This window comes from Periophthalmus magnuspinnatus, chromosome 16 (assembly GCF_009829125.3).
Source record: "Periophthalmus magnuspinnatus isolate fPerMag1 chromosome 16, fPerMag1.2.pri, whole genome shotgun sequence".
NCBI lineage: Eukaryota > Metazoa > Chordata > Actinopteri > Gobiiformes > Gobiidae > Periophthalmus > Periophthalmus magnuspinnatus.
Window position 1 is genome coordinate 10,781,440 of NC_047141.1, and position 12,785 is coordinate 10,794,224.

Below are 12,785 nucleotides of genomic sequence, written 5' to 3' on the forward strand. Positions count from 1 at the left end.
AATAAATCAGCATTACATTCATTAAAAGTATATTTGGTTTGAACATGTCTGCCTCATATCTGGGGACACAGTTAGGTCATCTTTATGGTATTTAAAATCGTACATATCGTCCCTTTAATTAAAACTAAAAAGTAAATCCCACAGCTCCACTGGTTAATGCTAACTAGCCAACTTCCACTGAATTGGCTTTTATGCTAAGTACTAGGTCCTCAGTGCTGCTGACATGATCCAGGCCTGCATGAGTGACTGGCGCGGGGCCAAGCTGCTGTGCGGTGCCCCTTCTCTGTGATTCATCCCCCCCCCGTGCTCCATATTACCATTAATGTCACTTTAATGAGCGCCACTCAATTTACAGCACTCTTCCTGTCGGCCTGTCCTCTGATTGGTCACCGGGGACGCTGTACTCTCAGCGTTCGGACCGCTGTTTGACACTGCTCTAACTTATGACATCCGCTGCAGGAAAAAGACTGCACAGAGAAGCATTTGTCCAACTCTAACCTTATTATAGTCGATGTTCAAGTTTTATGGAGGGGGGACAAAAGACTATGAAACACATGAAAATAAACCAAAAACTACGCCTATGTGCACATTTATAAGATGTAAAGATTATATTAAAGAGTATTTCACTTATATGGAGTAACACATAACATGTCACATATTTAGATCATGTTACCTTTTATTGTTTTGAAAAAGCTATATAAATGTTTCACTTTTGTTTTTGACGCTCTGGCTCTCCCCTTAATTTGCTCTCCGTGCTAAGTCACTCCTCCTTCAGAGCACCATCACAACACAATCAGCGTGCATCCCTCTAATAAACTACTGCACATCGCATCAGGTTTATCAAGTTGGTGTACAGTTTTGTATCATACTTTTGTGTATTTATTGGGCATCTTTACTGACTGTGCCTCTGTCATTGGCAGTACATGGCCGCCAGTTTATGTCAATGGGCTGAGCTCAGTGGCGAGTGTCACCAGTTTAACCTAGCCGTCCAAATGCAGTTTTTAAGGGGTGCAAAAACAATGGAGCACAACAGAGACTGCCCACACCCTGGATCTGGAAGTAAATTTCATATGCATTTTTCCCATAGGCTGATCAGCTGTGTGGTAAATAATGATCACCTATAATTTTATTTAAAGGCTGTTTCTGAAACTTTATAAACCGCTAAGTTATTCAAACTTTGCTCAATCTTGAATTTTAAACATTCTTTTTGGACTTAAAATAACTGTGTGATGGATATTAGTTACCACATCGCTGGTTAGCCTCCTCGATGTCTTTGAACTTTCAATATTTGAAATTTTCGTCTAAGGGAAAAATTAATGGGAAATTTTACTTCTAGAACCAGAACGGACTGTTGAGCTCCATACTCTTCCATTAAGTCTCATTATTTTACACACCTGATGATGGTGCAAACACTTTAAACCTCTGTAGACCCAGGCCTCTACTCTAACCAATCAGACCAACAGTAGCTAGAAAAGACAACTGAACACTTTTGAGCTGAGAAAAAGTTTATGATCTGAAAATAGGCAAAACTCACCACAAAATCCAACCTTTTTGAAAGCTGTAGGCCTCTGTCAGCAGTTTGTGATTACATTGCACTATGGGAAAAATGCTCTCTGGGCTGAAGAGGATTTTTTTCGCTGCAGTACAAATGAGTTGCCACTCATCTAACTCAAGACAGGTTTAAGCTAGCAATATCCTATCCACTTATTTAAGGCGAGACGCTGTAGGTGAATAGGAAACAAATCTTAAACTCAGAGTTATCTGTTTGAAACTTCTGTTGTAGTTTAGTCACATAAATGTTCAAAACAAAAACATGAAAAGAGCCAGGTTTAAATGTCTTGCTTCTTTTTGTTGATAGGTTACATAATAAAAACATACAGAGGCGATGAGATATCTTATTTAGTATTTGACTGAAAATGTGCCCAAAAATTCAAATTTCACCTCATTTTTTGAAGTTACAACTTTAATAAATCAGACTTGGAATTAGATATCAAAAAATCCTTCTATACATTTTGTCAAAATCAAGAAAAGTACAAGATTGGAAATTTTGGTCTGTGTAGGTACTACTTTACGGGATGATCCTTAGGTCCCAATGAGGGGAAAATACATTTTTAGAGAACGATCTTTGAAGTTACAATCTCTAATCTATTACTGCAGGTTGATTAAATTAAATATTAAAAGATCCTTCAGTGCAGGGTGGACGATTGCTGTTGTTTCCACATGAAAGCTTATATGCTAAGAGACCAACCTGCCCAAAAAACGAAGAAATGAAAAAAAGGTTTGCCTGTCGTGTCTCCTCTTAGTAGATCCATGTTCGCCCATTTACTTTCTGACTCTTGAACTAGCTAGGTGAATCTTTTATTTATATTCCTTTAAGACCATAAGCTGGCATTTTCCTTTCTACGTCAAACACCCTTAAACCCCACAAACATTCTCCAGTGTTACCATATCCCCCTGCCCTTGCAATAACCTTACATGAAAGAACAGCATTATAGCCTTTCTCTTCCGTTCTCAGTGTGAGCCAAATGTCCTTTAAAAGCTTTCCACAGAGCAAAATAGGTGTTACGGTCGAAAGAATAGCACCAGCTGTACCCCCCTAGAGAGAGTCTCATCTTCTGGCATCACCTCCATGTTTGCTAGCACCTCTAGCGCGTTAGCTTTCTTTCTTCACCCCCCCCCCCCCCCCCCTCTGCAGCGCACCTCAGTCTTGCCAGTTGCCATCCTCTCAATTTGCCCACCCACCAACTCCTCCCCCCCGGACTACTAATCTCCAGATGAGGGGAATATACAAGCCTAATCCATTCTACGAAAAAAAATAAGTCCTTAGGTAGAAAGAAATCAGGGAGAATGAATGTGACTCTTTTGGCAATGGGGAAAGCAGTGATGTACACGTAGCCAAAGGGTCCCCTGTTTTATCTCCTGGCTCTGAGATTTTGGAACTAGAAGTAGGGTGAGAAATTGATTCTTTCTGTTACAGCAAACGTCTAAGTGCCCTTGAGCAAGGCAACGCAAGAAGAATGCAAGTGAATGGAGCCGTAGTTGTTTGTAGGAGTACATGAGTAATCAGATTTTACAATGCAATGATGGCATACTATGTTATGATTGTACAGTTTGCATAGTAAAAAAAAAGAAAAATCCACAAATCCAGATGAAACGGATACTTAGTCAATCATCTAGCTATACCACAAAGATTATAACAATACTGATTTCACGTGCCCCCATCTCTGTTAAACACTATGGAATGATTATCCATGGGTTTTCAGAATGATGAAGAATGAGGACCGTTGCCATAGTGATTAACATAACATTAACTTTCGCTGCCTCGCTGTTTTCACTGAACGTGCATTGTCTTCTGCGTCCTGATTGGCTAAGGGACTGTAGACCTTTGTCAATCAATCTCCTCCCTGCCGTGTCTCCTGTACAGTACAGAATGCCTTCAGCTTGACAAATTTTTAAATAAACGTTCGATCGCAGTGTGACTCTAAAATGCTGTATGTTTGCGAGTTTTCTCCCCGACAAAACCCACGATGTCGATGAAACGTTCTGCACCGACAAAGGCGCCTACGAAGGTTTGAACTTTGAGAGTGAAATGTGAGAAAATGTTAATGCCTGTGTGAGAAAAGTGTATAAAGTGTGTGGTGAGGGGTTTTACAGCTGCAAAACATATAGAATAATTGTAAAAAAAAAAACATAAAGCTGACTACTTCGTGGATTTCGCCTATTTCGGGTTACTTTTAGAACATAACCCCAGCGATAAACGAGGGACCACTGTATCTTCAAAATATTGCCTATAACAGGAAGCTGAAACACATAGATAGAATGTAACGCAGTGGTGTTTTTTCTGTACATTGTTTCTATGCAGATTTGGGACAGCTCCATAATGTGCTCTAAGTGCTCCTCACTTAACACATTCATATTGTTGAAAATTGCTAAATTTGAATGAATTCTTACATTGTCTTCTCTTCAAAATCAGAAAATACATGGAATATTTAAAGCCCCACTGTATAAATTTTTTTGCCAAAAAATTGACTAAAATATTACCATGTTTTTGTTTTCTTTTTGTGATGTTTTTATAGAGCTAAAAGCGTGCATCTTTACTCTGAGCGGACTCGTATCTCCACAAACCTGACTCTTATTTGGCTTGGAGGATGCTTCACCTGTTTATCGCCATGGAAATGTTGTTCCTTTGGCTATAATATTCCACAGTATGGCATAAAACTTATCTCTGTGTAAAATGGAGAACTGGAATGAATGCCACCTTCAGAAAGTCACAGTGTTGCTTTAAAATATAGATATAAATTGACGAAACAAAAACGTAACAACTGCAAACTTCCATACAAACCATATGAACTTTCCAGATGACTTTTCCCCTCTTAAACCACTTGTCTTTCCATTCCATTCCTGAAATATTAGAAGGGACATGTGTCTGCGGGAGCTTCGGAAAATAAATGAACATAAAAAAGAGGGAATGGTACGCAGTCATCGGCACGCTCGCCATCGACCTCAGAGACGTGATACAACACAGTGCAATCAATAAGCCTCCTGTTAGTGTAACTGAAGAAGACAAACGGCGGCAGGGAAGGCTCTCTGCTCCTGTCTGCTCCTGTCAGAACCATCGCCGAGGTCTCAGGCTTTCAGTTACTTTAAATCCTCAAACTTGTGACGATAGCGGTGATTCGAAGTTGTAATATAGTTGGGAGAGTTTTTAAAGATGTACTACGTCGATGTTATTGCTTTGCCTACAATGTGAAAGCAGAATTATCCCCCAAAAAGTGTTCTAAATGGACAAAATTGTTAAATAAATGAACTGCAGTATAGAAAGCAACACTTAAGTAGTTAGTTTATATCTATAATGAGTCATGGAAGTTCATAATTCAAACCTCGACAGCTCAAATCTAATCGTAGCACCTAAAAATAAACAAAAAGTTCTCACTAGTACAAAGAAAAGGGACCCACTGTAAATATTGACCCCCAAAAAGTGTTGTTCCATCTGTCATATATTGAACCATAAGTTGATATAATATTCATGTTAAAGGTCACCATTCCGCAGATCTGAATTATAGCATTGGCCTGATGGCATTACCTGCTTATCTCCATGGACATAAGATGAGTTTAATGCCATAGTTTGGAGCATTCGAGGCTCGATGGGGTGGTGGATCCTCCAACAGATTAAGTCTGCAGTGCAACAGTGGGAAAAAAAATAAGGACTGTTGCCATAGCGATTGACCATTTTACAGTTTTCCTCACGGGTCTTCAAAATGTCACCAATAGCAGGAAGCTTTCGTAGTTTTGAGAGAGTTTTCAAAAATCTGTGGTATATTTGTGCCACAGTCTGCTATTTTAAAGTTAGTACACGCTGTTAAGACGAAAGCTTCTCCTCATGTCAGAAAGACTGCCAGTCTGTTTTTTTATTATTTTTTTTATTATTATTTCAAATCCTAACAACTTGTGGTAATAAGTGATTCAAAATTGTAAAATAAAAAAAAATATTAAGAGGTTTTTTTTTTACATTTTTTTATTGGAGCAAAATTAGCACTCACTTTTCCTTTGAAGAAGTAATTGAAGGTAAGACGTTCTACTTATGTCCGATTACTCAAGACAATTCTTAAATTCTGCAACTTGTGATGGAAGTTATTCAAAATTGTGAAAAAGTTTGAGGTTTTTAAGATCAATGCCAAAGCTTTTATGCATCACAGTGAGATTCGATTTCACCCTCTTACTCAGATACATGTCATTATGTCTCTGGGTAATGGCGTTATTCTGTTTACTCAAAATTGTAAAAGGTTTGATTCTGATTTGGAAGAATTCATATCATTTGTTTTCCAATACAATACATTGACACCTTAAAATATTGGACATGGAATAGACTTTGTGCCAGATGCCCTTCCAACTCTCTTTCCTCACTTGTTTTAGTTTGGTTCTAGTTCGAGCCCAGTCGAATCCTGAAGTACACTACGTTTACCTCCGGGTTTAGTCCCAGTTTAGTCCCACTTTTGGTGCTCTGTTTGTGCCAGAACATCGTTTTACATGCAGCATTTGCAGTCATACCATTTTTTCTCTTCATCAAATCCACCTACTGCTGCTACACGACAACTAAAACATCATTCAAAAGGCTTTCAGGAGGAGAAGGACCAAAAGTAGGCCATGGTTTTAATTCATTCTGATTCAGTCTTTACATCTAGGAACACACCCTTGATGAGTGCACTTCACTGAGGGGAAAATAGGTTACTTCCCCTTCCCCAAGCCTCCTTTACGTCCATTATACATCTAATAGCCCTAGACCACAGCTGACCCTATACCTAGCATTAAGATACCACTGTTCAATATTGGATCAGGAAGTGGATATAGAATGAATGTTTTTGTATTTCATTTATTAAAGAAGACATAATGCGCTTGTGTCGACTATATACAAATAATCTAAAACCATTGGATCATAATTTGGACATTTTAAATAGCAATATTGATCTAAAATGACATAATCAAAGGAACAAGTCAGCTTCTTTGTTAGAAAACTACAGTGCCCAATCGGAGCCAATGACATAAACATCATCACAACAAAGAGACACGTAGTCGTTGGCACCCCCGATGGATAGCTGCACATCATGCTAATGAGTAGCAGATTTTTCTTTTTTTCATTTGTACCAAAATGACTACACAGCACTGCCAAATCCTGCGTGTATCGCCAATTAAGAAAATTAAATTGGAGAACACACTAAATACAGTGCAGTGGGAGTATGCCAGTGGCGGTGAAAACAGGGATTGATCAGACCAAATCACTCAAAATCACTCTTCAAGTTCAAGAGAAAAGTCAATTTTGCATAATAGGTCTGCTTTAAAGAAAACTTATGTAACATGGGCTCTTATGTTTTTGTTTTTTTAAGTACTACAATCACAGCTGGTGATTTAGGTAGTGACCATTCAGATCAGAGAGAGGCATTTTAGGTTTAAACTAACTGGATTTCAGCCTTAAAACTGGCAACCCAAATGAGAGACTCATGTGAGGCTCATTCTACTTTCTGATCGGATAATCGTCTTGAGAACCAACACCAAAACTTACAACATAAACAACTTGGCCGTCATGCTCAATGTTTTTGTCATTAAGAATAATATTTGATTTGAGCATGTTTACCTTGTATTTGGGCACACAGTTAGGTCACGTTTATGAAATTCTAAATCAGATTCCTACATACTGTTCCTTTAATGCGTGACGGAGGATTGGGCTCTGAATTTTTTGAGGACAGATTTAACATTTATATTGGAGAGGAGGAGAGCGGTTATGTCAGCCATCTCCTAGCAACACCTGGCACGTCGCGGAGGTCTGAGAACGGAGGGAATGATTACTTTATTTGACGCGCAGAGGAGGGCAGAGGGGGCGCCAGGTTAATTGGGAGTGATTATCGCAAATGTATGTTAAAAAAGAATTTGTGTGAATTTAAGGATAGATTAGTGTGTGGAAATGGTTAAGTTGCAGGGGCCATACTGTACAGATCTGATTGTGTCACATTTTCAGAGAGGAGAAAATGGGCTTACTAGGGTAGATTTATAAAAACTTTGGATAAAGGAATCATTCCGAGATCGGGCCAGTATAATACGACCAAATTTTAAGCAAAAGGACACAGAATCCAGCGTTTGAAATAGTTTTGACTTGTCGCGAAATCATTTTAAATATTAGCAATAGATGCACTAAGACGTTGTCAGCGCTAGCGTCATAGTAGATGGCCTAGCTCAACCCCAAGTTAGCTTTCACGTCATATCATTAGCAAGCATTTCATTTTGTTTTACGTTTATTTGATGGGTAATTTTTCATTTTTGTCAGTTTATCTTAAAGCTGAACAATCTGGGAAAATATCTATAGTGATTTTTCTGACAAGCATTGCAATTGCGATTAGATTTCCATTCGCGTTTATGTTTTAATCATAGGATTCTGGTCACAGTTTACGTTTTACACCCAGCCTTTGCGATTTTCTAATTGCGTCCATTCAAATTTCAATTCAGTTGCAGTTATCCTGACAGCAATAATTCGTCTCCCATTTCAAAGTGTCCTAGCCAAACACATTGCTCTTGTTGGTGGATCGGGGACAGAAAGGTGCCCTCGTCCTCCGGAGTTAAACTGGGTCCCTGGCTGCTCGGGTACAGGCAGGACTGGCCCATATCCTATATATAGAGCTGTTTCTTTTTGATTGAGCTGGAAGAGGGTGAAGTGGGTCAAGCACGGCTAGATCGCTGGACAACCCAAAAATCCTTGCACCTAAGATTTGTCAACAGTTTCTCTTAAAGGGCATGGCAGGTTTGACTACTCATCTTTATAATTAGGATGAAGTTTATAATTTTACTTACTAATGTGATGTGCCACCTCCAGAAAGTGACATACTGTACCTTTAATGCAACCTGAAATGACCTCTGAGGAGTTTTAAATGCATGAGATTTTTGGGCTTTAATGGTTATGTAACTAGACTGGCAGTGATGAGCAGGTGGGAGGGGGGCAGCAGGGCTTGGAGGTGGAATATGTGGGAAATGTCACCTCAGACCTGATGCAATAAGAGGCTGTGCAGGCGGACAGAGGAGTCTATAACCTGCCATGTAATAGGACAGAAGGCACCGCTCAGGCCTTCAACCAATCACTGTGCACGACACAACTGTATGTGTGATGCGTGCAGGCTAGACTCACGAGATTGTGGTTTTCCAGCCCATGAAAATCCCTTTACTTTACAAAATGAAAGGTACATTTACTGTTAAAGGTGCCCTTTAACTTTTCTGATAGAGTGCTCGCCAATTGCTTGTCTCTGTGGAGATGCTATTGTTTTGCCCTTGCATGTATGCTAGCATGCTTAGAGTGAGAACACTTTAATAGATCAATGCAATCACTTGTCCCACCCTCTAGCGCTCAGGAGAGATTCATAGAACTGTATTTAGATAGGTAATTTTATTTTTTTTAAGCAGTTGGTCAACCCGAACAAAATATCGGCTGGAGATTTAGGGGCGACAGCCCATACACTAAAATGTATCTCCCAACCAATATCTGTCTATCTCTACTTTATACAAATTTAGTTTATAACTAATGTGAGAAAGTGTGAATGGCTTGTAAGAGGCTTGTCACTGCGGCTCACTAACTCCTCACTCAGTGCTTCTCTCTTTACTCTCTACCACTTCTATAAATGTTCATTGTAATGTTTCTGTCTCTGACATGTCCTTTCCTGTTTCTCCTGTGTCTTCTGCCCCTCCAGTCCACCGTCCCACAGCCCACCTTCTCCATGCCCGTCACCGTGCCCGTGTCCAATCAGAACCCGGCAGCGTCTGCTCTACAGTTCAGCAACAACCCAGCGGGAGCGCTGGTCACCACCACCTCCTTCGTAAGCTCCGCCCTCTCAGACCCACGCCTCCTGTCGCCGCAGCAATCAGCCCTTCAGAGGAACGCCGTGTCCCCCGGGTTACCACAGCGACCGGCCAGTGCAGGTAAGACAGAGGGGATCACCAGAGGGGTGGTCTCCAGATTGTAAAGCCATTATAAGCAATGGTGTTTTTTATGCAGAGGGTAATCAAAAAGCAGATGATTGGTAAAATGTGTGAGCACATACTTGTTTTCCTTATGATCAGGCAAGACAAACATTTTTAGCTTACTTCAGAAAAAAGGAATATTCAGAACAACTTTGTAGTTTCTTGTTCATCCAAATCAGTAACATTTAGAAACAGATGAAAGTTGTTACCAGATTTAGTTTAGTTCATTAATTCGTGTCAGCGTGTGATTCTGGACAAGTTACAATGACCCTGCAAATGCAAAGAGACTGCAATAATAATAAATAATTCAGTTAAAGGGGCACTATGTAACGTCTCTGATTAAGGGTCCTGTAACCTTTAAAGCCCCGCTGTCTTTTTGCTATGGATCAGACCTGTACGTCTGAGGGATTATGCAGACATCCCCACTGTGTAACGTTTTAGCCAAGCAAAAGCATGTTTTTGTATTGAAAACATGTGTCTTTATTGTGAGCGGGTTTGCCTCTCCACAAACCTGACTCGTATTTGGTCTGATAAAGGGACTCCACCATCTTGTTTTCACGGAAATGCTGTTTCTTTGGCTGTAATATTCCTTAATATGGCATAAAGCTTATGTATCTCCATGGAGTATGGGTTTAACTTTTCCATGAAGATACGCACACCACCTTTAGAAAGTTACACGGTGTTGCTTTAAGAAACAAAACATACACTTGTTAAAATTACTATTGAATCAAGTGGATAAGTTTTGGGTTTTGGGGAGTGTCTTTACCAAGTGGCTAAAAATAAAAATAAATGCAATCAATTGTTTTAGGTGAGTAGTCTGAATGCAGTACCAGTATTACCCAGAAGCAGGAATAGTATTTTTTTTTTCTCTCTTACGAACTTCTCTTGTATACATGTAACCTCCATTTTTGAAAACACCACCTTCACAGTCACCAACATCAAATTCCACTCATAACTGTTTCTTCCAAGATGATATTTAAACTGAATTCACTCAACAATCTTTCATACTTTTCTGTGTGTGTTAAGCCTCCTCCCTTTGTCTTCACTGACTATTTGTTATGTCATTTGCAAACGCGCGTGTTGATTACCGCGCCAAGATATAACTTAATTTGCACCCCCCTTGTGAAAGCAGTTGTCATGGCGACCCGACCTACAAGACACACTTTTAAAGGTGTTACAGACTTTTATTTCCTCCGAACAACTTATGAAGCCGGCGAAAACGAATGACTTTGTACTAACATGACAATTATACTTCTAGATAATAACTAGCACGCACAATGGTATGATGCCCAAAAAGTCGTATTGTTTTGAATGTCAGCTTTGAAACAATCCGTCACTCTCCCACTAAAAGAATTTGTGGCCTGTTTTTTGCGTCACAGACATGGTTAGTTATCAAGCTGTGTTCCGAGAAGCGTAATCTCATTGTAAGTCCAAATCAGGTGATGTAACGCGCACCAAATGCATTACAGCATCTTTCATAACACGCCGCTCTCAGAGGTAAAAGGGTTTCAGGTTGTAATAATCCGAGCCAGGCTGTTTTCGTTCATTCCAGGTTTTATTCTAGCGTGATACACAACCAGTATAACATGATAGCTGTCTGTTAAAGGAACCGTATGAAGCTTGCGCTCTTAGTGACGATGCGATTCGAGCTTTCACAGGTGTGTCCTTGGGCAAGACACTTAACCCACCTCACCTCCAACGTCTGCGTACACCGGTGAATGAATGTGTGTGTGTTAATGGGTGAGTGGTTTTTTAATGTCTTTGATTGCCTTGAAGGTGCAAAAGCGCTGTATAACATTGTGACCATTTAACATTTACCAGAATTCACTTGCACAGTTATATAGTTTTAGATTTTATTGAAATTGTTGTTGTTTTCAAGATATGCAAAATTTTAGTTTTATCCCCTATTGCTGCAAAAAGTTGATTGGTTGGAGATGTTCACAAAAACATTCCGCATTTTTTCCGGTATCCAGATAATGATAATCAGAGGACATTTTGACAATCCAAGAGAAAAGTGCTGAAATGTGTGTCGAGGTGTATCAGTTGAAGTTTTACCAAGCAAGTGTGAAATGACTGTACAGGTGCCTACTTTACTCTAGTCCACTTTACAACATATGTTTATTCCATTTTTATTTTCAGTCAGTTATTTCTGCTGCATTTTGAGATAGGTTTTTAGTATAAACAATCTACACAATATCGCAATTTCTAAACAGCATTTACAATTTAATAATTCTGCTGGTTCATACTAACATTTCATACTAGTATTCTATTTTGTACTACATAAAATACTAAAGCTGGGGTGTAGTTTTAAAAGGTCCATATAATACACATGAAGAAGATTATATTGAAATCATATGTAAAAATGTGTTGATAAATGGAAGAATACGTTGAGTTAGCGTCACTGCTCGGTGCAGAATGAAATGTCATGTACAAAAAGGAACAAACAGGAGAGGAACAGCCAGTGATGAAAACTCACTAATGCAATTCTATGTGAAGAAGAAATGAATCAATGTTTGTGTTGTGGACATGATGACAAATCTCATATAAAGAGGTAGAATGTCAGTTTGTAATGTTATATCGTCAGAATATTCAAAACTGCAGAAAGGAGACGACTGAAGGCAACATAATCAGGCCCTAAGACATTTTCAGTGATTAACTGACATCATGTAAATACTAAATACTATGGATATTAAGTCGTCATAGCAAAAGAATAAACTACAGTTTTGAATTTCTAGGGTAGAAATCAGTCAGTTTGTTTTGTTGTTGTTAATGGTGGAACAACTATTATTTTCTTACCTCAAAATTTGATCTGACCTTGACAAAAAAGTGTAATTCTGTGGTTAAGTAAGCCGTATACGTTAATGTAAAACTGTACGAGACTTTCTGTTAGTATCTGACAGTAAACCCTAAAAATATGGATTTTGCCTTCAATAAAAATGCTAAGTGTGTCATAATCCTGTATTAAAGCAACACTATGTAACTTTCTGAAATGTTGCTTACATGATTTCATGGAAATAGAAAGTTAAAGCTATACTTTTTTTGTACAAAATTTTCCATGGAGATGAATCCGTTTTATGCCATATTGTGGAAAAATAATAGCTAAAGGAACATTTTCACAGAAACAAGCAGGAGGAGGCCCTCCTCCAGGCCAAATAAGAGCCAGGTTTGTGGAGATGCAAGCCCACTCAAGAATAAGGACACATGTTTTCAAACATTTTAAGTGCAATAAACAAATAAATGAAAAAAACAAAAAACAAGTTTTACTTTAGGTTATTTTTTCGGTTAAAGTT

General features: G+C 39.0%; 1 protein-coding gene across 10 annotated transcripts in view; it reads left to right on the top strand.

The window, feature by feature from the left end:
- mef2d (myocyte enhancer factor 2d) overlaps window positions 1–12,785 on the top strand; it is a 161,983-nt gene that overhangs the window by 110,320 nt on the left and 38,878 nt on the right. For all 10 annotated transcript variants that reach the window (XM_055228222.1, XM_033981253.2, XM_055228221.1 and 7 more), the window contains one exon: window positions 9,225–9,453. In XM_055228222.1, coding sequence (XP_055084197.1) covers window positions 9,225–9,453 — 229 coding nt within the window. The remainder of the gene's footprint in view (window positions 1–9,224; window positions 9,454–12,785) is intronic.